Genomic DNA, 24,548 nt, shown 5'->3' on the forward strand with positions numbered 1-24,548 from the left:
GTTCCCCTGCTGAAGGACTGTTTGGCTGAAATGTCATTTGCCAAGCACTGAGATCAATGGCTGGAGGGTACCAGGGCAAATCATTACAGTCTTAGCACTTACTTTACCACCCACACCCGCCCTGGGTTGTGGCTGAAGATGATTAAACAAACCCTCATCTCCCAGTACCCGAGGCTAAATTAATGCAAGCCTTTAAAACGCTTTGCACCTGAGGACTACAAGAAACCAGAGCCAACACATTAAAGGCTGTGCCAAAATACCAGAACTTATTCAACACAGGAGCATGTTCCCTGCGGCTAGCGATTAGCCGATCCAATCTCTCTCAGGTCTCAGGAGGTGAGCACAGGTGTAACCCTAAGGTACAAGTGAAGTCATGGCCCAGGAGCCTTCCTGCAGCGGGGACGCGGCTGACAGGAGAGGGAAAAGCTGGGAGAACACTCCCTTCACACCAGGCCTCACAACCTGCCCAAGGAGCTTCCCTGTCTGGAGAGGGTGAGAAGCTATCTGAGCCCCAAACTGCAGGTGGGAGGGGAAAAAAGAAGGGTGCAAGTGTGGTTCTTGCTCTGTTTTCAATAGTATTATGAGAGTTTATTAATACAGACTTAATGCCATTGGAACAGATCGCAAATCCTTCCGTCTTTGTACAAAAAGAGTTAGTATTTCCAGATCAGAACATAGAGTATAAAACAGTAAAAATACAGCAGAGTGGCTCTAGGGCAGGAGAGCCAGGAGCGAAGGGGAAGGCTGCTGAATGGGAGCAGCTTCCCGCCCCGTAATAGCTACAAACCTTGAGTGCCAACAGAGCGAGTCTGCTGTGCAGCATGATGCCCTAAGAACATACCCTGTACAGAGTGGGGGAGGGGATGCACACGGCCAGTGCATGGCACTGATGTGGTCAAGAACAAAGGAGGAGCCACAGAGGCCATCACAGATACACCCTGTATTCGAACCTTCCATTCTTCCGGAGAAGCCTCATTCCCCCTGGGAGCTCACTTTGTCCCCAGCCACCCTGGTCCTGGAGGCCTGGGGCAGAGCAGGGGGAGAAGAGCGGACCAGGGCTGTTCCTGGGCACAGCCTGGAGGCCCCTCTCACAGAGGTTGGGTTTTGCCTTGGGATGCTCTTGTAGATCCTTGCTTGTGTTTACAGAGTCAGGACAGACAGTCGAAAGCAGGAGGTGACGTATTTTGTTTTTTATATACAGAATACAGGAAACCTTCTGTAAAGTCTAAAACATTACAATGACTATGTACATCGGAACTAGCTGGCCGGGGGGGCGGGGAGGTGGCATAGAACAAAAGAGACAAACAGGTTTACGACAAACGATTTGCTACAATAGACAGGTTGAGGCAACGTCATAGCACATGTAGCACTGTACACAGCTTTAAAACATTGAAAACGCCATCCCGGATGTATTTACACAGAGTCCGATACTTCTCCTTGGCTGGAACAAAACAGGGCGGGCAGCAGGAGAAGAGACACTCGTTTCTCATTGCCCACAATACACAGCATCTATTTGTAGTGCAACCAGAGCGGGGAGGGGAGGGGAGGGGAAAATAACTGGGGAGGAGGAGGAGAGCACTTCTTTACATTAAATAAAACAAGGATATTGTATAGATTTGCTGTATGAAAACTGTATTTTTCTCTTTTAATATAAAACTATCGTCACTGGCACAAAATAGAACACGTTTTTGATTATTTTACAACTGCATGGGAACGATCTGTCAGAGAGAGCCCAAGTCAGCCAGCCCCCGCCCCTCCCCCTCCTCGCTCTGACACGTCCTCCTCTTGCTGCAGCTTTCCTTTTAAAATGAAATGTATAGTACAAATATATGTGCAAATGCCCCTAAAACTTGAGCAAAAGAAGAAAATAATTAAAAAAGTGAAACGTTCTTCATTTCATGCAAACGGCGCGTGAACAGTTTCTGGGCCGACAGAAAATCCCCACTTGGTTTGTACATTTTGCATTGCAGGAGTCTCAGGACAGGGCTTTTCTTCCCCCATGGCTCTGCCTCAGCTCCTAGGGAACGGAGTTGGACCGCAGCACGGGCACCTGGTGGGGTTTCAGAGAGAGCTTTTCCTCCAAGTCCATGTCTTGTACTAAGGCAGCGTCCCCTTTGGGCTGTTTGGTCGCAAAGTCAGTGATGCTGAAGACAAACTGCAGGCAACCCAGTTTGATGTAACTGCCGTGGTGGAGCAGGGCTGTTCCTTCCCACCCCGCCCCACTGCCTCCTATTAAACTAGAGCTGCTGGCTTTGCAATTGCAGGGTTTCCGGTGCTGCCCTTGTGCCTGGGAATTCATCACGACTGCTTCTTCATGCGGCTCCTCGTCCTGTTTTCTGCCTTTGTGGCATTCTGGAAAAGAAACGCAAATGGGAAACAGGCCGGGGCAAGCATCCCATCCAGAGAGTGTCACACTCAAGTGCAGCAGCTTGTTTCTATACAACACTAAGTGCTGTAGTCACATGATCACCGGCAACTTCAGAGTGCGGCCAGCCCCTGGGTGCAGGGATCTCTCAGCAGCCTGTATGTAGGCCCTGCTGTGGGAAGGGCACGAGGTCAGGTGGGCAGCAGGAGTGAAGCAATGGGAGGATAAAGAGGTGGATAATGATGCTTAGAGTGTAGCCCCTGACAGGACCAGGTCAGAGGCTGTGTTCCCTGCACGCTGCGTGCTTGGGCGGCCAGGTAGGAGAGAGTCAAACGTCACCCAGCTGATTAGAGAGCACAGCCGGCAGCATGTGTTCAGGTGCCCCTTCCCCCACATTGCTCCATCCTGAAGCTGCTCCCGGGACCCTCCTGCTGGCTGTGCAGAACCAGGGTGTGTTTACGTGTGCTGTCAGGGTGTCCCCCTCCCACTGTACCCCATCTCCACAGTGCAGGGCAGAGGGGACAGCTTAGCTCAGGAGGACGCAGAGCTGCTGTGGTCTGAATGGGGAGTGGTGGAGTGCCTTTCTTAAAGAGACAGTGCACTGTTTGAGATTTCCCCAGCAGCCAGCTCACACACACAGTCTCTCTCTCTCTCGCATGCACACACACAATCTCCTTCTCCCCCTGCCCACATACCCCATCTCCACAGAGGGGAGACACAGGACAGAGCAGGAGAGCTTTCAGTGAGTGTCTTAAAGAGACAACGCACAGCTTTCCCCAGCAGCCATCTCTCTCTCTCTCACACGCACACAGTCTCTTTCACACTCACCTCCAACACATACTTGTATTATTGTTGTTACTACTTGGTACTTCCTGCAATGCACATATATTTTCTGTAATTTTATTCTTTCCAAGTGTGTTATTTTAGTGTTTTGACTGGTCTATGCATTTCACAATTTTTATTTCTCTTACACTTAAATTTAACTCTTTGAGTAGCGAGTTCTAAAATGCCTAACCTGTCCTGGTGGGAGTAATTGTCCCTATGGTAACTTTTTAAAAATATTTATATCTAGGTTTTTTGTTTCTACTCGTGGCACACATCTGCACATACCTCGGTGCACCTACCAAAATTTATTCCATACATGGGTGGAAAAAATTAGAGGGAACATTGGTCAGAGGCAAATCTACAGATCAAGTCTATGGAGACCATCTGATTCCAGCTCAGAACTGATCGCTTTCAGGAGAGGGACAGGTGTCAGGAAAGGGCCTCTAAGTCTGAATTAACTCTAATTAGAGGAAGCATGTATTTGCAGTTCAAAGCACTCTCTGTCCCAAGCGGCTGGACTCAGAGGGGAGGGTTATACTGTGTAGCTGATGGGCAGGTCTGGGCTTTGGGGAGACCCCTTCCTTCTGTATATGGTACTTCAGCACAAGCTGGAGTTTCTGCTTCCCCCACTGCTGGCTCCTCTAGCCACACGAGGCCAGGGCACCATCTCCCTTTAGGGAACATGTTCTTGCATAACTTACTGATCACACTCTGCACTTTGGCAACAATGCTGCTGGGAGGAATGGGTGTAGTCTTCTCAGAGAAGTCACATGAATACAGAACATTGTCCACAGTCGTCCCATGCTCACTGTAGTTCAACAGCTCGTAATGTTTTGTATTCTAGGAAGGAAGAGAAACTTCACATGTAACCCTGGCAAGGCTCTGTACTGCGTTCCTGCTCAGACAGAGGGACCTACCGAGCTAAACACGCCGTTTCAGGCAGTGGCAGCAAGTCAGACTTCATGGCATCTGGCTGCATGCATGTTACCCAGAATGCTTTGCATGCTGATCTTGCACAGAATGCAAAACGAGCAAATGAAAACTGCTCACACAGTTGTGGGCTCGTCAACCTTCTGAATGAGATTCCTACAGTTGGGAACACGCTGTACTGCACAGGACCCAATTCCCCACCTGCTAATCCTCGGCCAGGCCCCTCATGTTAGCCACTGTGTGCTGCTCACCACACTACCAAGGGGTCTAACCAGAAAGGAGCATCTGCGCTTCATTCCCAAACCACGAAGCATATTCACAGTGCTGGAGAAACAGCAGGCCTCAGCCCTCTCTTCACAGGGGTCAACAGCACAGCTGTGAGCACTAACTCCAGGCACAAGGCACTGCCCCCGAGATTAAACACACTGCCTCTGGCATGCCTGGCATTCTAGAGACACTCAGGAGTGAGTGAGTCCCTACCCCCAGCACACAGCCCGACAGTGGGGGGAAGTGGATCGATCAGATCTTGTCACGGCGGAGTAGGATCAAGTTATGAAATTGCTATTACACTAAAAGTACAATGTTTTGTTAGCCCACATTACACGGACTAAAACCTAGCTAACAGGGATAGCGAAGTCATTGTCAATGGGGAATTATCCGCCCGATGGGTGTTTCTGGTGGGCTCCTGCAAGGATGTACTCATGTAGTAATTACCAAATAATCTGCTCAGGTAGTAGTAAATAATGATAGGGACATGTCAATTCTAGAGCGTGAGCCAAGCTCATGTGAACAGCATGTGTAACACAGCCAAAGGCAAAGTCCTACCTCTGGGGACAAAGAACACAGGTCTCGCGTAGAGGACAGGGAACGATTTCGGAAAGCAGTGACTCTGAAGAGGACTTGGCTGAATACGTGCTCCCAGTTTGACACGGTGGCTAAGAGGGGGATTCTTGGATGTATAAGCATAGACGTGTACTGAGGAGTAGGGAGGTGTTCCCGCTCTATAGGGCAATACTGAGACCACTACTGGACTAGTGTATCCAGTTCTGGTGTCCACGCTTCAGAAAGGATGTTGACACTGAAAACAGATTAAGGATGTGCAGAGACTCAGCCTGCAGAGTTTGCCCTGAGGGAACTTGTCAGCAGATCTCTCTGCCTCAGAAAGAGGGTTACCAGTGAATGCTGACCCCACCTTAACTCTAGTATAAGCCTGGCTCTCACTCTGCAGCCCACAAAGGAGCTCCACACAACAAAGACAACCAGCTGCCTTCATCTCCATCTCTGAGCAAGTGGCAAACCAAAGGCCCAGGCACTCACCTCATCATAGAATATGCAGGCATGTTTGCCAGACACATAGTTACAGTGACCATAGCTTGTAAGGCACACATCCATGTCAGCTCCTGCAACGGATGGGAAGACAAAATTCAACTGAATTCACAAGAGCTGGCAAGGCAGCACAGAGTAAGAGAATTAAACAGCAAGGGGCTTGCTTCCTTAGTATCTGCTCTCACAGCTTGGTGAACAGTGCTGAGATAAGCCACAGAAGAAGGTTTCCTCAGGGTTCTGGCTGTAAGATTAAGCAGGGGAAGGTGGGAAACCATTTCAGCATTATTGTGCCCTTCCAGTGTGCTAGGGGGCTCCAGGCTCAGGCAAGAGTGGCAAATGCCCAGAATGATCATTAACCTCCCTTCTTAGCAGTTACCAGACAGAAACCGACTTGGGGAGCCTAGGATAGCGGTGACTTTTTAATGCCAAATCTCTTAGACTGTGTGGTATCAAGAGTTAATACTCCCATCCTAAAACAGTGGCTATCAAATCTGGGCTACAGGCACTTAACTATGCCAGTCACACAGTGTCCTGACATCTGAGCGAGCTTTCTTGCATATGTTGCCTGATAATACACAAGAGAAACATAATTCCAGAATCCCAGGATAAAATAACTGGCCCCAACATGGCATTCTCCAAAGAGCTGCATTCACTTCCAATGGGGTGACTTTAGTGCATTATGGCTTGGACTGTCTATGTGCAAACAAAATAAAAGCTGAAAAAACAAACGGAAAGTTATTTTTTCACTGGGATTCTGCAAGCCCCCAGCTAGGAGAAGTCACTTACCTGTCCCGATGTAGAGGGTTCTGTAGCACATGTTGACTGCACTGCCTATGCCCATGAGGGGGTAGAACACTGCACGAGCTTGCACTTCCTTTCTTTGCACTGGAAGACAAAAGTGAGATCTGAATACTACTGAATAAATTGCCTACAGTAATATAAAGTTACCAGATTTAAGTATTCCCCCTATTGGGCTTTCTGGGGCTCATGCATAATTTTTAAAGGAAACTATCAACTTGAAATCTGGACAAAAATCGGAAATAGTTTCAGCTCTTACCCCCGACCAATTGTTGTGGTTTTACAGTCACATCTTGCTATTTCTTAGAATTTTTCTCTCCCCCACTGCTATGTGAAAGACCCACATAAGCCACGTGACTACACAGGGGAAATGACACTGGGCATGGACAAAGGAAACAAACTGAGGAGACATTATTTCCCCTCTCTCATCTCTTCCAGTTCCAGGACCATGAAGTGTTAAAGCACACGTCTTCTGAATTATTGTCCTCCAGTTCCTTTAAGATGGTGCCCCTTTAAACTGAATTTGGAGCTAGCAAAAGCTGCCAAGTCAACAGCCCTAGAGACAAAACTGCTAGTTAACCCCTGAGAAAAGCACAGGTAGATGCAGAACAAGCTTTTCCAGGGATCAATTTAAAATTCCTACAACTGGAAGGTTGGGGTCGGAGGAGGATTCTCTCTTCAACTAGTTTAATCTTAGTTCAGTATCCACAGCACAGTCAATCCTGGACCCCCCTACTACTGAGGCTGCCGACAAAGACCCAGTGGTTGCATGGACACAGAGATCACATCCCCATTGCACCCGGAACAGGTAGACCACCATCTTGTTTCACATAGCAGTCAAATGGCAACCTGGTCTAGGTTTGACTGGCTCAGTACCTGCCCTCTTCCTGTCCATGCAAACCCCCACACAGTCTAACCTAACTCCCCACCACATGCATCTCCAGGACAGTTTCACATCAAGAAAGGATGTGAAACTGACAAAGCATGCAGATTACAAACTGAGTAAAGAGTGGTCAAAAAACAACAAAAATTTAGAATGTGTGTGTCTGGAATTCACCACTGATGTCAAGAACACTCTCCATGGGATTATGTGGCACCTTCAGCATGGAACATGCCAAAAAGCTTCATTGTTCCCAACACATCATTTCTACATTTGGCTGCTTTGGATGACAGTTACTAGGGCGGGCTTAGTACAGATCAGCCAGCCGGGCTTGTCTCAGAAGTTGTCACCCAAGTGTCCCATCAACAAACAAAAGAAAAAAGTCAAAATTAGCACAGGGGGAAGCATCTGAAGTTTGATGGGTCCAAAAGACAGAAAGCAGGTAGGGAACACAGCCATTGATCTCCCCTAGGATAGTCGGGGCCGATGATCGAAGGTTCAGTTCTACAAGTGTCTGCTGGCCACATCATTTAATCCCAGTGCTGGCCCTATGCAGTTCCACAGCTGCCTCTAGCTCCAGAAGTGTTAGAAGAAAGAGACAGTTACTGACCGTCAGAATCCCTGCTGCTATGCCACGGCCTGAAGCCACCAGGGGAGCTGAGCCAAGGACAAGTCAAGTTTGTGACACAGCCAACAATGCACTAACACAGATCTCACCTCTCTGCTCCTACTGTACCTAGGCCACCTGAGAGCAGGACACAGCTCCCACAGGACAACTCTTGTTTACTCCTGAAGGTAAATGGATATGGTTCAGGGAATCTATACTCCTTCCTAACAGCTGATGACAACCTAACAGCGGAATAGGAAGCTGCATACCTGGCGCACTTCTAAGGATTAGTGATACTAATGACTATAGCAAAGGAAGCAGAACCCTGACCTCAGGCCCTGGCAGATTTTATAAGTGAAGGAGGTAACAGTTTCCAACTATTTAGTGTTAGAACATATCTGCAATTTTAGCTCTGCAGTTGCCGATTTGGATTGAAGAAATCAATGGATTTTAAAAGGTAACACCCTCACTCTATGCCCCTGCTCTTCCAGCTCACGTTTAGGTTTCTCTTTCAAGCCCACAAACCAGTTTTCTCCATCTCCAAAAAGAAGGCAACAGGACTGCAAACACACTTGTTCATTTGCTTCCCAGATCCCTGAGCCTCTTGCAAACATGCCAGAGAAGGAAGCTGGGCCTTTCCCTTCCTTGCTAGATCAGACTGGTACAACTTGGCTTAGCCCCACAATTACAGGAAACAGAACATCCATGGTTGTGAGTTGCTGTGATGCAGCAGGGAGAGAGCAAGCTCCTTTTCCTACCACATTTGCCAAAAGCTCAACAAGGGGAAGTGGAGGAATGTTTCTGATCGAAGAGTATCCAGAGAGGAGGGGCAAGAGGAAGGAAGGAGATGAAATGGGTGTCTCCCAAATACCAGAAGAGAGAGAATATCTCTGGATGACAGTCTGATGGCATGGTATATGCTGAGAAAAACCACAGCTCAATGCAAAGAGACTATTCTAGGGCTGCTCTTACCTTCTATGTGATTTGCCAAAGGAGACGACTGATGGGAACTGACACTGCTTGCTACGGAGTGAACTTTGGAAGGAAAGAGCTGTTGTATTCTCTGCAAGGCCAGAAACTTGATTAGCTTCTCATCCAGCATATTTATCTCAATCTCTGTTAATAAATAAAAAGCAATTAGTAAGTTATTCACAGAGAGGGCGTCATTTGATCTGCTGAGGGCTTAACTGTTCTGTTCCTACATTTTGCCATTTGCTTCTGTTAGCAGCAACTCCGTCAGGGAAAACTCTGCGGCCTCAAGAGTCGAAAGTACAGGGTGCTCTATTACTGTCTAAGTGCATTCGCCTCCCTAGCAGCACGTATGGACAGCAAGACTTGTAATCTTGGAGAGCTGCAGTCTAGACAGGAAAGGGACATTTGCGTTTTTTTGGCTAGGAAAAAGCTGAAGACTCTACATGTGGGCAGAGACCCAGAAAGGCCATGTGTATTTCAGGCTCTTTTGGGCAGCAGGGATGGGGCATGCTTCTTGTGAGACTCAAATTTACACCCTGGTTGGAAAGAAGTTTGACTAGATCTATCCCACAGATAAACGACAACTCCTTAGGAGCGGTACAGTCTCATTTTCAGGGTCGCAGTCTTTCATGGCAGGTTCAACTTAAAATTGTTAAGAAAGAGGGGAAATTCATACAAATCTCTATTTGGGTAAAAAGTAAATCTCAAAACAGATCACTGTTGCTGATAACGAGCAGCAAGGACGACAGTTAATCAGGACCTGCAAAGATCTGCATTGTGCTCATGAACAAGTTAGTTAACCTCTTGCAAGAGCCGTCTCAACATCAATGTCACTGGTAAAAGAGCGAATAAAAGCAGCAGAGCCATGGTGGCTAGTGAGAGTCCCGCTGCAAACACAGGAGGCCAAGACAAACAGCCAGGTGTTTGCCAAAGGGAAGAGGGTCAAAATAACAGTGCAAGAAAGGCTACAGAGAAGGGTCACAAGCAACAGACTGATAATGAAGTTGAGAACTGTACAGCAGTCCTCTGGTTCCTCAGTAAGTCACCCTGATGAGAGTCCAGGTTTCCTGCTATCCCACTGAAAAGGAGAGGAAGACGTACTAGACTCTGGGACAAAGGCAGAAAACGTAGCTGTAGAAAGATGTAACTGAAGGCAAACCCATAACAATATTGCAGCCCAAATGACTGGTGACCTACAAAGAATACGCAATCACTGGCTTCAGAAAAGGTGAGGGAAGTGTCCTTGGATCACAGCTAAAATCATGACATGGACAAGCTGGGGGTCTGAGCATATGAATTCCATCGAGCAACAGGTCTGGACACCAACATTCTGGACAGACACCCCCAAAGCTTACGAGGTGAAACACTCCAAGTACCAAGGCATGGAAGTGAATGAGACCCACGATTGTGACAGGGATGGGGCACTCCCCTGTTCACCCAGGGTAACACATGTCCACACCCCAGGCCCCCTTTACCAAAGTCACTCTCCCCTTTAGCAGGGGAGTGAATGCTTTAAGGAAAGGACCATTTCCCTCTCGGCTGGTATACACAGCAACTCTGGACAGAAAAAAAAACCAAAGACTACTCACCGCCATTGGCATCCATTAATGCTTTCACAGAGCTGGTGAGGTCCAACATAGCCGCAGAGTTTAAAGTGAAAGATGAGGGGACAATTAAAGAGCTTCCTATGGATACGGTGCTGGGACTGACCTTACCATCTAGAGAGACATGAGAGAAGAGCAACGTCAATATGCACAGTCACTTCTGAGCTACTAATGAGCCCTCAACTTCTACTTCTAATTTACAAACTGCACAAAATTTTTGGCTAATTTTGCTAGTAGCAATGCTTTGAAAAGAGGAGTAACTCCTCTCATGACCCAACACACCTCCTGAAAGGAGCTCTAAATAGCACCACACCTTTTCCCAAAGCAGTTCTAGCCAGCTTAACTGAGTTCCGTTCCACGGGCTCCTGGACCTCTACCATCTGCTGATGGAATTCACATTATCCTGGAAGTATGACCTGTAGAGCAGAGCTGTAAGGTGTTTGGGGAACAGCTTGAAACCCAAATCTCACTGGACCCAGAGGGGAGAAATTTTGTGAGCAGTTTTTTTGTGTTGGGTTTTATACATTTGCAGAATTTTGGGTAAGAAATGTTTTGTTAACCAGAAACAAGATGAATGTTTCTGTAACTTGTTTTAGAGATCTGCTACTGCCAACACGAGTGCCATATGTACTGTGGAAGTCTGAAAGCTCCTTCCTGGGTGGTGAGAATGTAACAAAGAAGCAATACGCACACACGTGACTTTAGCTCATTCACAAACTGCAATCCTACTGCTTAAAATATTGTGACATTTGTAAAATGTCTGCTACAGAACTACATAGCAGTGAAGGAACTCACACCCCCATGCCTCAGATACCCAAATCTCCTGCCTCTCCCTGATAATCTATTTAGAATTAGATGAGAAATACTAACTGAGTTTAAAAGGGACATTAATTTTTCCTTACCTAGATTCCCACAACCTTCCATTACTAGAACCAAGAATTAAAATCTAATTTATTTGTCACTTCCAATGTCAGTTTCGCTTTAGTTTAGGCTCATTCACTTGTTCTCTAGCATGATGCAGCATGAGTTGAATAAAAAATACTGGAGGGGAAACCTACATTCCATTAACATTTGTTATCATAGGATTTTTTTAATTTTACAGACGCTCTCTTGGTAGCTGAGTGGGGCTTTGGTTTGCATTTTATAAAATCTAAAGTTTGGGCTCAAACTGACCTCAAACATCATCCTTTTAAGAAGAATTTTCAGGATTATCCATGCTTTGCCGAACTTTTAGAATCTTGAACATAATGTTTCTCCACATCAATATGGTCCCTTTTCCACCTGGTAAAACTTCCCTCCTCCCCATCCCTGTGCTTCCAGCTGAAGCAACAGCCAAGCCAGCAGCTGCATGTTTGCCTTCTCCTTTGTGCACAAGTGCGGTTAAGATGGTCAGCAGCCCTGGGCGTAGATTCTACATTAATGCTACTTCAGAGGAAAATCTGTCACTCATACCAGGGATTTTTAAGATAATACTCAAGCCAGCTAAGCGCTCGCTCTCCCCACTGTGTGTACTAACTGTTTGGATGCTCACTAGCTGAAAAAAAAAAAAAAAAATTTACTTTAACAAACCAAACTTATGTGGGTATCTCAATCACTTCCCTGCCATTACAGAGGGCTCGGCCACTGGGGCACCTCGACCCCTCCTATTCTCTGCCTGGGGGCTGTGATACTTGGGTCTCATTTTCGTTGTTGGGTTTCGTATTCAGGTGCTGGGTGGCTTGTGACACCGAGGTCAGACGATGATCTGGTGGTCCTTCTGGCCTTAAACTTGGACTCTGAACCCACCCCACAGTTCCCATGTCCTGGGAACACTGCCACCTCTACAATTTGCATTGTGAGTGTTACATGTCCTTAATGGCCTCATTTCAGTTGCACATGGCTTTTTGAATCTTTATGTTGTACACTGATTTTCTGGGCTTAAATGAGTGTGACGGTGTTGGTTTACTTGTTTTGAAGCTTGAGAAAAACGGATTCAGTTGTTCCTCTGTACAAGAAAGAAAATATCCCATTCCTTAGTTATAAAAAAATTACAATTTTCTGAACAGCTCTACCATTCAAGAAGAAGATTCACTATTTGCCTTGCCATAATGGGTCTGCATATCTCGGACTTAAGTTTTTAAGTTATCTGCTCCTCAGGAATACATTTTAGCACTTTTGTCAGTGTCCATAGTATTGTACATTTCTTTTTCAATCAGCAGCACAGACAGGACTGGTGCAATTCGGGGTGGAGGCTGTTAACCACAAAGCTCACCGAACAGCATGTATTACGCCAGCCAACTTTCACTATTACTGTTGTAAACTTTATATTTGATAAGTAGAGCATATACAGGAAACCCAGTGTTAAACAGAATTGTCCCATGAATAACTTTCATATTTGGGTACACATCCAGAAGGACAAAGTTACGAGATGCTAAACACATCGAAGGTTGTGCAAAAAGCAGACAGAAGACTACTGTAATTCATAGGAACCAGGGTGGAGCTGAGGTTGTACATGAAATCTTAACTGTGGCATTTCCTGACTAACACTCGGGATTTAGGGGTTTTTTTTTGTATACTGCCTTTGCAAACAAATGAAAGGGGTCACACATTATGATCTTCACAGCCTTGAGTGCCTGCTTCTAACAGAGCATTAAAGCAGACATTTGAAGTAATCCATTTGGAAACTCCAGCCATCTTCTTAAAGGAAATTTACTGTTACAGTTGTCAAAATAGGAACTGTGACAGCAACACAGCAACTGAAGAGTTTAAATTACAGTGCATTTCCAGAATTCCCAGTTCCTTCTGAACCTCTGATGGATCAACTGTTTCAGAAAGCAGCACAGTGCTCCCCCACTTCAGAGATGCATTTAACTGGCAACACCCAGCACAGGGCCCAATTTCTGCTTCAGGACCTGTGGGCAATGCTAACCCTAACTTGTTCTCCATTGTGCCATGTCCGCGGGAAGCCTTGCTTCCTTGCACTTACTAAACTTCATGCTCTGAAAGAAAGATTTTTAAACACTCCACTTCCCAGCTGGAAGGCCCAGACCTCCCCATCAGATGCTCACCTGAAGGTGGTGCTGGTGAACAGAATCTGTGTGTGGATCCGATGGCAGAGATCCCATCTCCCGTTGCCTGTGGAGGAGTAAGAGCCCTAGTGGCAGTCAAAGGGGAACCAACAGATCGCAGTTCTGCTGTCAGTGGGGGACCTATCTGTGTCTGGACATTCTTTCTTTGCAAAGTGCTGGTGGTCTCTAGGCTGGCACAAGAGCTTGGTATGGAAGCAGGCATACTTGTGACTGGCGCAGAACCCCTTTGTGCACAAGAAATGGGTCCTACTATGTTCTCCGTCTTCACGACAGTTCCAACTGCGTGATTCAGAAGTCCACAAGCTGCTGGGGGTGTGAGGGGCCTCGCCCATGTTTGCCGATGAGACAGCCCAGGTATTGTATTACCTGGGCCAATTAGCCTCTGAGACTCAGTCAAGTGTGCCGAAGGTTCAGAGGAAACACCATACAAATGAGGACCATTTACTTTAACATCAGAGGCTGTTGGCCCATTAGAAGTTCCACAAGATACTTTCTTTGACTTATCCATACAAGAGCTGCAATTGACATCTTCCTGTGATAAAGCCTGCTGGGATTGAGAAGAGCTCAAGGAATTCTGGGTGGTAATCCCTGAGGTGCACGACACGGAATAAAGGGAAGGTGTGAGTGCCTTGTCAGCTGCCTGGTAAGGGTTGGTGATTGAGCCGTCTGCCACAATAACAGGCTTAATATCAGCCTTCTCTGTCTGTTCAGAGTCCCAAAGCGAAGGCATCTGCTTAGCAGATAAATGTCTCAAAATGCTGCACTGGAGTGCAACAACACTACAGAGCCACTGAAAAAAGAAAGAAAACATCGGTAAGCTTCACAGGCTACAACTACAGGTTGGTCACTCATGCAGCACGCCTGCTTCAACCACCCAAATAAGCAGGTCAATTTACCTGGCATCGCTCTGCCCGCTCCTGGAAAGGCAGTTCACCACCATAGCAAGACAACTAAATATAGGTATATTATGGAACCATGGTAGCTGTTCTGATACAAATGCAGTATCATGTGGTTAAGAGCACTATACCTCTGCCACATAGGATTTACATCTATTCCAGAATATACATCAATCACGTTGATACTCAAGACAAACATTTTGCCCAAATCCAAGCTAGTTACAGGGAGAGTCTGCCTTATGCCCAAAATTCTACCTCCATCTTGCTACAAGATTCAAACAGATTCCACTTTAACACAGTACTGGCCTTTCTATAAAATGGGTTTCTCTCCATCTTAGAGTGCATCCAGCCAAATGACTCTGTAGAGAAAGCTGCAACAGACTGCAGAAATACTTTGGCTTCCTGTACAGAAGCTTTTTTAGGGACAGGGCAGAGAACCTATTTAAACAACGAAGACTGGGGGAGGAGAAAATTTGCAATCTGAATTCCTTCAAGGCTTCCGAAGGCAGCATGCAGACATTACCAGCTTCGGAGGCACTTTCTGAACAAGGATGGGTATTGGCCAAAGGCACATCACCATGCATCCTTCGCTTCCAGAACAGAATGGAGTCCCTACATTAGACTCATACATAGAGGCAGCAATTGCCTTCCACTGAAGTTTACACCACTCACACTGTGGGACCAGCTCATCTTGTCACAATCTTGTAACAGATGACAGAATGGCTTAGAGAGTCAACCGCTATTTGCGAAGGGATTTGTGGCTTACAATACTGTAACCCAGTAAGAGAACTCATAGGAGGTATAACATTCAGATTTGACATTAAAAATATGCCCATACAAAACTTCTGAGTGTCCTCACATTAGTCTTACAAAAGCCACCCAGCAACATTAATGTTAACATACAAGTTAGTTATCTCCACCAGCCTTACACAACCAAATGGAGAACGCAATTTCCCTCTGCAACATAAAAATGTAAACACTCAAATCACACCAAGCATTATACCCTCATCACTCTTCCCCAGACCCAGTCAAAAACAGCCTTCTCTCTGTGCATGGGAGGTGTGACGATGAGGGGAACATGTCTGCAGAACTTAGGAATGCTGGCTGATACACAGACACGGAGCATTGCATGATATAGGGTATCCACCATCAGCTGACAGGAGATGAAGGATATAGACACCAGTCTAGGGACAATGGACTTTGACACTGGTACTCTGACCGTCCAATAGCTATACTAAGGAGGCTGGAGCTGGGGGACATCACTTCCCCCAGCTTGTCGGTAGGGGGCTGGGATTTGGAGAGTGGAAAGGTGCCAGCAGCAGAACAAAGCAATCTGGTGGTGGTGGTGGGGACAGACTGTACCCTAGAAGTGTGCCTAGAGGTGCTGAGATAAGAACACTGCATGGGCTCCATTCAGACTTGAGGCTTAACACACAATCCAGCAGCTGGATCCCCTCACAGCTGTCTGAGGAGCAGACAAGAGGAAGTGTTCAACAAGAGCTGCGATAGGTCATGGAAGGAGAGAGAAGAAAGTCACCACTGCACATATATTCTAGACTTGCTACTCAAAAAGATACTTTGATCATATCTAACTGAAATGCACAGCAAAGAGGTCCTTGCACCACAGAGAAGCGATAGATTCAAAACGTCTGCCATCGTTTACCTCTTGTTGTTCTGACTGGCTGGCTAAGTGCTCAGAGTTCAAAAGGTGCTTCTGTGAGGATTCCTCAGGGACCCCATTACAGATGAGCTCACCATCCCGAATTGCTGCAGGTGCAAGTAAGGGGGGTGGAAACCGGTATTGAGATTTTATCGCATCAGGAACCTGAATTGTCAGGACGGAAGATGAGACATTAGAATAATTACAGGTGCGTGCCATTAAACTACAGTCATTCTTAACAAGTATTGTCCAAATTTACTACTAGCCAATGGTTTCCAGGCCAAAGAACTCAGAGATTGTGCCAACACCCGTCAGCACTGTGGCAGAGTGGAATACGAAAGGGGGACACCAGAAAATAGGAATGCAGACTTGGTTTAAGTTGACACAACTCTGCTGAAGTCAATGGAATTTCACCTGCTTATACCAGTTCTGAACTTGAGCCCTTAGTGAACTGGTTGTAGCATGAATGCATCTATTCAAACAAAATAAAAAGAGCGGGGAAAATGCATTTATTTAGCATCAAATGCCCATTATATGGAGTTATTCTGACTCATTTAGATTGGGTGAGGTATTTCGCTGACAAATTAGAACACGTGAAGCAGCGCTAGTTCTTCCGACTGCAGCACCTGCTACAGAAGCAGGTCCTCCATCTCTCTGCTCTCTTTTAGAAGTTAGCCACCTCCAACATTGCACAAGAAAACCGAAGCCTGCACCCCATGCTTGGTAGGTTAAAGAACTTTTCAGTTTCTCTAAATTAGTACATGACAAAAAGCAATGTGTTCAACTCTGGGGCTCTGAGCCACACATTTAGTAGGATACCCTCTGCCCTAGCAACTTTGATTCCATTAATCCTTTATCCATCCCCCACAGACAAATAAGTATCTAGTCTCAGCCTAGAGGTTCTAGTAAAGATTCCCTCACATTTTGTTCTATCTTCCCAACTTGTTCCAAGAATGTATTTAAATTTACTACTCAAAAGGAGTTTAATTTATAAACCTTACTAACTTTAAATTGCCGCAGTGACTCTTGAACAGTACGGTGTTAAGCTAGCTGACCTGTTGTGATTGCAGAAAAATATTTGCACATTCTAGAGCATATAAAAACAGGATGGGTTGCATGGTGTATGCTTGCTTCCGTCTCATATACAAATCAGTAATATGGGCAGCTCTTAGCAACTTAAAAACCTTCCAATTTTGAAGCATGAGGGCAACTCACGGGAAAGGCAAGAGCATTTCTTAAAGTTGCATTTGAAAGATGTGTAGTTGCCACCAAGTGGCAAAACTGTGTAATGCTACTTAATTGGGAGGCTGGATAGCTAAATGTAGCTCCCAGAAAACAGCCGTGCTCCACTCCCAAGTTTGAGATCAGGTGCTGTCGTCACTTCTTCCTAGCCCTGCTCGGGACACACCAAAGACTAGAGAAAGCCTTGATAATCCATCACACTAGGGCATGCCTGTTACTTGCCTTTTTATTATGCTAAAACATGAAAGCAAGGTTCTCCAGAATGTTTCCTGTTTTCACTTACCTTCAAAACTCTTCTCCTCACTGACTGAAGAACTCTGCGGTTGGGAGGGTGTTTCTTGTGGATTCGGTTCAGGAAATCCACCTTGACAACATGCTGAGATATGGTGTCTTGGAACCGATCAAAAACTCGGCACCGATTGCTCAGGGTCATGTTCTTCTGGTTCAGCTGGAAGAGCAGACAGAATACTGGCGCAGTTAGGGTGACAGATCAATACTTGTTCCAAAAAATATCTGCCTCTTTCACAGTCAGTTGGTACTGTACCGTCAATACCATCAGCTCAGCGTTAGTCCTCTGTGTTTGTGAATAAAATCGTTTCTGCTAGAGGGCACAACTCTAAAGATCGAAAGAAAATATTTCAGTGGCCCAATAAATTAATGTCTGCTTGTCTAATCTCACCAACAGTGGGTCTCCTGAGAGAAGTATTTAGATACCGGCCATCAGTGGATATGAACATTTGACTATAAAATAGTGCCCACCAACTTGAGGTAGATGGAACAGAGGGCTGATTCACACAGGAATTCCTTATTCAGGAAAGGGTAGGGGTTTGGGGGGGATAGTTCTAGAACTTTGGAATGAAGAAGCTGAGATCTATGGAGAAATAACTTCTCTACATAAGCATTTCATCTACTGCTTTTCTTCTGTCCAGAGGTTGCCAACTTGATCACATTTTTGTCTGAAAAATCAAGCTTCTCAGAGTCACAAACACCAATTACTATAACAAAGAAAATTAGCAAAATCAACATTCTACTTCTTCAGTTTGTTTACATTGTGTATAGTCAGTTTATTGCTTGTTGAAAACATCCTTAGAAATACTAATGGAGAAGCAATAAACTTTTTTCAAAGCTTTTTTTAAAATTAGTCCATTAATAAAATTGAATCTGACCGTGTCCTTTTAACATCCATTTACTATTATAAACTTACCACCACGTGTTCAATATGATTTGGACACATCCATCTGCCCAGGGGCATGGCAGTAAGAGGGGGCTCAAGACAATCCATGTGGAACAGCAGGGGGCAGTAATCACACTGAATAAGAGGTGCCACTCTGCAACTCCTGCAAAGAAACAGGGAAACAGCTGCTATTTTTATTATTTCCTAGAAAACCAAAATTAATGTTGCTCACCATCTTCCTATGCTACAAGTGGGAGGGGAAGGATCACTTGTAGCCAATAATTAGGAAGAGACTGAAGTGGCCCCAGCCACACAATTTATGTAACCTAATAAAGTTACTGTAGCTCTCATCCTCCCTTTCCCCTGAATTATTTGTTGCTATTGTCTAAAATTAGGCAACAATGGGGTAATTGATCTGTGTGGAGTCCTACTGGACTGAAGTCAAATGGGCACAAAGATCTGCCCATGTAAATCCAAATGCAGGATGGGGGCCTTGGATTGTAAAATCCTTTGGGTAGGACTGGCAGTGTCCTTTGTTCCCCAGGCACTCCATAGAAGCTGTATAAACAGTTCTGAACAAGCTGCTCTCATTCACTACTGCTTTGGCCAGTAGGCCCATTACCAAGGAAACTCATGGACCCTAAGAGCAACCTCCAGGGAGTTAAATTATTCCCAACTACTCCACTCCTCAGAGAGGTATATTATGTTGCACCGAGAACTTTTACTTCAGAGAGACAGAAGAGGTCATCAAAACAAAGTGGACATGAGAGGGGGTCTCTTTCAAATACGCTTGTTCTTCCCAGCCACACACAATTCATTTAATGAAGCCATCAGCTTCATCGTAGGTTTCTTTTTTTAAAGCTTACCTGAAGCTCCTCCTCACTTCCCACAGCTCACTTAGAGTGAAAGAAGACACTGAGCATAGCTGTACTGTGATTCGGTTTCCACAATAATATTTTAATTTGATTTAGACTATCAATTAAACTGACTTTTTGGGCTGGGATGTAAATTCATGGATATGGTTCACTATTCCAGCAACCCAAGATTGTATAAATATTTAGCTCTGTGGTTCTGTGATTAACCATTTCTGAGTTTCCCTTGCATAATCTGGTGGCATGTATCTTTGTCAGCGATTTTCTGCCTTTTGTTTCTGAGCGTTATTTTCTCCTAACGCCCTCTACATGCACCATAAATTACACTCACTACTACACAATTTTTACTCATCCAATGCCTTTTGAGATCAAAACTGGTATTTAAGCAGAGGATGCCAAACTTTTCACAAACAATAGAATTTCATCCACACCAAGTGAAACTCCCAGAAGTGAGAGACTTGGGTACCTGTTGCATGTGAAGCAGACTTTTACCGGCAAGGGAACCAGACCATTATGGTCTAACTCATGTTGTGCTTTCTTGACATTCTTTCCTGTGGTTTCCTCCTTCCTCCTCCTCTTACTAGTTCCTGAAAAGTAAATTAAAAGGTTTTGCATTACTTGTGTGTAACAGAGATCCTATTCTGATCACTGTAACTGGAGCAAACGGATATACACATCCATCTCTAGCAGAAACAAACACACTTACCTAGGAAGAGGCTAGCAAAGCTACTTAGGGCACCACAGCCCTGACTTAAATTTGGTATCAATTTAAAAGAAGGGGAGATGAGGAATACAAAAATAAAATGAAGGCAGGCCTGTTATTTGTAGACATGAGCCAAAAAAGCAAGCAGCCATCTAGATTTAGTCAGAGACAATATCTAGGCTAAACTGAGTTTTCAAATTATCAACTTGTTACTTAGTCTGAAAGTCTATTCCAGGAATACAATGGCAGTGAATAAAAGTTTGGCAATTAACAATCCTAACAAAATACAAGGAGACTTCCTCTGGCTGGTAAAATCCTCTGGCCAGCGTCATTTGGTCTGGCAGAGGGCGTCCGAGAGCAGCTGTACACTACTCTGTTAAACTCTACCAAAGTTCCGGCCAGTCCGGCATTTTGCTATTAAACAGGTTTCCAAGTCCTGCTGCATGTCCTGGAGCGAAATAAAAAAACTCATCTATTGTTCTAGTGAAGCAGCCACATCTGAAGAGGAGCTGGAGAAGAGTGTACACCCGCACCATCTACTTGCGGAGGGGGCATCAAAGCCAGAATTAGAAAAACATGTCAGTAGAATCTTGCATAAACTGGACAAACAAGAGCACAGAGAAGGCAGACGGCACTTCTGCAACCACCAGTTGCATGTCTGACCTGTAAGCTATGCAAGTGAACAATATTTACTCACCTGGAAGTGCTGTGGTGCAGGTCAGTTCATTCGGCAACTGGAACTGGGTTGGGTTTCTTTCCATGGCAGCTGCAATAAGAAGCTCAAAGGGTCGCTTCAGCTGGGGCTGCCCACAGTCCATTTCCGCAATGGCAGAGTCATCATCCACATCAATTATGTCCTCGTCTACATCATTCTGCTCTGAATTGGGAGTCTCAGTGCTGGCATTAGATGTAGGAGTGCCAGGCCGACTTGCTCTCCGTTCCAAGATCCTGGCATGTGCAATTGCCCTGATGCTGGTGCTAGACCTATCCAACAGGTCTGTGTCACTTGTGGGGGAGGTGGTCCTTTTCCCAGATTTGTCCACCAATCCATTTACCTGCCCCAGCTCCTTCTTCTGTTCTCGCTTCTGCATAACATGAAGAGCCACACTTACCACTCGTGCCATACAAATAAGTACACTGGCCCTGATACATACGTAAGTAAAGATTGAACATGTTTCAGAAATGCTATATGAACAAAAGCTCAAGACATTGATTGCAACAGTTTCTCACCATGACATTTAGCCTTAAGCCAGTAAAAGCAATTTGGTTATTGCTAGTGTGACTAAGTCACACTACTACTAAAGCAGTTAGAACTGCCAGGCGTGGGAGGAGGTTCACCTACTTGCCTTTCGCCTCTGGAGACTTGGATTCAAATCCAGTCTGGACACGAGTAACATGTTTAGTGGCATCAGATTCCAAATTAATACTCGAGATCAACCAACCAATGTATTTGGGAGACCATATTTACCAATGACACCTCTTAAGCCATGCGTTCTCAAACTGGGGGTCGCCAGGTTATTACATGGGCGGCTTGCGAGCTGCCAGCCTCCACCCCAAACCCTGCTCTGCCTCCAGCATTTATAATGGCGTTAAATAGAATTAAAAGTGTTTTTCATTTATGAGGGGGGGCCCGCACTCAGAGGCTTGCTTTGTGAAAGGGGTCACCAGTACCAAAGTTTGAGAACCACAATCTTAAAACAATACACAGTGGACCATTCTGCTGCCTAATACAGCGCAGCAGGGTTTGCAGCGTTTGAGTCCATTCATAGCAGGACTACTCAAAAATGAGAAAAGAATTAGAACGATGACTTGAGAGCACAAAAAAAGTAAAAACTGCAATGTGCCAACTTAACACGAACTGGCCACTTCTGCTCAGGAGAGTCTATGGGGAGCTGAAGGTAAGGAAGGAGATCAATGCTGGAAGCTAAGGACTGGAACAGCAGAGGCTGGTGCACAGAAGGGCTCAAGTACATTCGCAGAAGTGTTCGAAGCAGCATGCAGAGTATTTGCCCACACTATGCCTAGTACAAAGAATCAGCCGCTGGGAGTAAACAAAGTAATTAAAAGCCACCATAATAAAGTGGGGGAGTATGGAAAGGAACATGGAATACATAAAAAGAAAAGGAGTACTTGCGGCACCTTAGAGACTAACCAATTTATTTGAGCATAAGCTTTCGTGAGCTACAGCTCACTTCATCAGATGCATCCGATGAAGTGAGCTGTAGCTCACGAAAGCTTATGCTCAAATAAATTGGTTAGTCTCTAAGGTGCTGCAAGTACTCCTTTTCTTTTCAAGGTATTTATGTGTCAGATATGGTAAATATTCGTATGCCCCTTCATGCTTTGGCTACCATTCCAGAGGACATGCTTCCATGCTGATGATGCTGTCACGTGGTCCCCGGGTGATGATCTGGAACTGCTCCCTACGAAGCTGGGCAGGATTCTGATGGAGCCTCCTCTCTGTGAGCAGACTGTCTTCAGGGCAAGAAGCTCACACAGCTTCCACCTTCCTGGGTCTGACCTTGGAGCATTCAGCATCCTCTGCCCCTCCGTGCACTTCCCACAGGGAGTCCGCCCAGGCGGGCTCCTGGTGAAGCCAGAGCGTCCTGCACCCCAACTTTGCAGTCAGACATGACTCTTAGCCAGCCAGTAAAACAGAGGTTTATTAGATGACAGGAACACGGTCTAAAACAGAGCTTGTAAGTACAGAGAACAAGACCTCTCAGCCAGGTCCATTTTCGGGGGCAGAGAGCCAGACAACCACATCTGCACTTCAAGCCTCATCCCCAGCCAGCCCCCAACTGACTCACTCTCCACCCCCTCCTCCTCTGGGCTTTGTCCCTTTCCTGGTCCAGGAGGTCACCTGACTCCTTTGTTCTCCAACACCTTTAGCTATCACCTTGCAGGGGGAAGGGCCCATGCCATCAGCTGCCAGGAGAGAGAGAGAGTCGGCCATTTATGTACACTGGCTCTTTGCTCTGCAACAATTACACCCCCTTATCCCACCACCTAGAGACTTAAGAAATGCATAGGGGAAACTGAGGCACCCCTATAGTATTCCGAAGAAACATTAAGAACAGTCCCGCTTCGTCACAGATGCTTGTTAAAAAAAATAATGCGTTAATTAAATTTTGACAACTTCTTGGGGGAGAATTGTACATCTCCTGCTCTGTTGTACTTGCATTCTGCCACTTATTTCATGTTATAGCAGTCTCAGATGATGACTATGCACACGTTATTTGTTTTAAGAACACTTTCACTGCAGATCTGACAAAACGCAAAGAAGGTACCAATGTGAGATTTCTGAAGATAGCTACAGCACTCGACCCAAGGTTTAAGCATCTGAAGTGCCTTCCAAAATCTGAGAGGGACGAGGTGTGGAGTATGCTTTCTGCTAGTGGCATCTGACTCAGATGATGAAAGTGAACATGCATTGGTCTGCACTGCTTTGGATTGTTATCGAGCAGAACCCATTATCAGCATGGATGCATGTCCCCTGGAATGGTGGATGAAGCATGAAGGGACATATGAATCTTTAGTGCATCTGGCATGTAAATATCTTGCAACCCCAGCTACAACAGTGCCATGCGAATGTCTGTTCTCACTTTCAGGTGACATTGTAAACAAGAAGCGGGCAGCATTATCTCCTGCAAATGTAAACAAACTTGCTTGTCTGAGTGAGTGGCAGAACAAGAAGTAGGAATGAGTGGACTTGTAGGCTCTAAAGTTTTACACTGTTTTGTTTTTTAATCAAATTTTTTTGTACATGTCTACATTTGTAAGTTCATCTTTCATTATAAACAGACTGCACTACGGTATGAGGTGAATTGAAAAATACAATTTCTTTTGTGTTTTTACAGCACAAATGTTTGTAATCAAAAATAGGAAGTGAGCACTGTAAACTTTATATTCTGTGTTGTAATTGAAATCAATATATTTGTAAATGTAGAAAACATCCAAAAATGCTTGAATGGTATTTTTTTTAATTGCGATTACTTCTTTAAAATCGCTTGACAACCCTAATTTTGAGGTCTCTAGCCAGCCAGCCTTCTTGGTGCTCCTAGTTTGGAAGGAGCAATGGGCATAATTTATTACGAGTCACAAGGGGCAGCATCAGCACAGTTTAAGGATTTAGCATTCACATCAATCTACATGAAAGCTGTGAGACGTGCAGCATATGAACCTCCAAGGAGAAAATGGGTAAAGACAGTTGAACATAGGAAAGGAGGGGAATCCCGCTTAAAAAAAAAAAAAAAAAATCAAAAAACAAAAAGCCAACAACAACAACAACAAAAACCAAACCACAGGGAAAATCAGGAGCAGAGAAAAAAAGAAATTGAGCCACCAGAAAGAGACTTTTGTCCGATACAGGTTTTTCGGAAGCAGCATTTCTCTTTTGTGTGGGGTGCTGGAATGAGCAAAAATTGAGGGATTAAAAAAAACCCAAAAACCTAAGCCATTCAAGATAAGGAAAAGAGGTAGAGAAAGCAAAGCCATTGCTCTTTTTAAGCTGACCTTTTTATTGTTGAGACAAGTTTCTGAAGCGTTACTGTCTTCAGGGTACAACAGCATCACAAGTGATTTGCCAGGAGCAAGAGACCATGATAAAAGGTGTCGTTGGAGAAA

At 45.3% G+C, this 24,548-nt stretch overlaps 1 protein-coding gene across 2 annotated transcripts in view; it reads right to left on the minus strand.

The window, feature by feature from the left end:
* Positions 1 to 1,175: 1,175 nt before the first annotated feature.
* Positions 1,176 to 24,548, minus strand: part of PHF12 (PHD finger protein 12) — a 44,748-nt gene continuing 21,375 nt past the window's right edge. The window contains exons 4-15 of one of the 2 annotated variants that reach the window (XM_084650686.1): positions 20,620 to 21,007; positions 19,686 to 19,806; positions 18,378 to 18,510; positions 17,457 to 17,621; positions 15,935 to 16,096; positions 13,355 to 14,165; positions 10,293 to 10,421; positions 8,704 to 8,847; positions 6,233 to 6,331; positions 5,438 to 5,520; positions 3,892 to 4,030; positions 1,176 to 2,352 (exon numbers count right to left, since the gene is read on the minus strand). In XM_084650686.1, coding sequence (XP_084506812.1) covers positions 2,018 to 2,352; positions 3,892 to 4,030; positions 5,438 to 5,520; positions 6,233 to 6,331; positions 8,704 to 8,847; positions 10,293 to 10,421; positions 13,355 to 14,165; positions 15,935 to 16,096; positions 17,457 to 17,621; positions 18,378 to 18,510; positions 19,686 to 19,806; positions 20,620 to 21,007 — 2,709 coding nt within the window. In that variant the 3' untranslated portion in view covers positions 1,176 to 2,017. The remainder of the gene's footprint in view (positions 2,353 to 3,891; positions 4,031 to 5,437; positions 5,521 to 6,232; positions 6,332 to 8,703; positions 8,848 to 10,292; positions 10,422 to 13,354; positions 14,166 to 15,934; positions 16,097 to 17,456; positions 17,622 to 18,377; positions 18,511 to 19,685; positions 19,807 to 20,619; positions 21,008 to 24,548) is intronic. The other variant, XM_084650687.1, reaches the window with a different exon arrangement.

This window comes from Lepidochelys olivacea, assembly GCF_965140295.1.
Source record: "Lepidochelys olivacea isolate rLepOli2 genome assembly, chromosome: 17".
Classification (NCBI taxonomy): domain Eukaryota; kingdom Metazoa; phylum Chordata; order Testudines; family Cheloniidae; genus Lepidochelys; species Lepidochelys olivacea.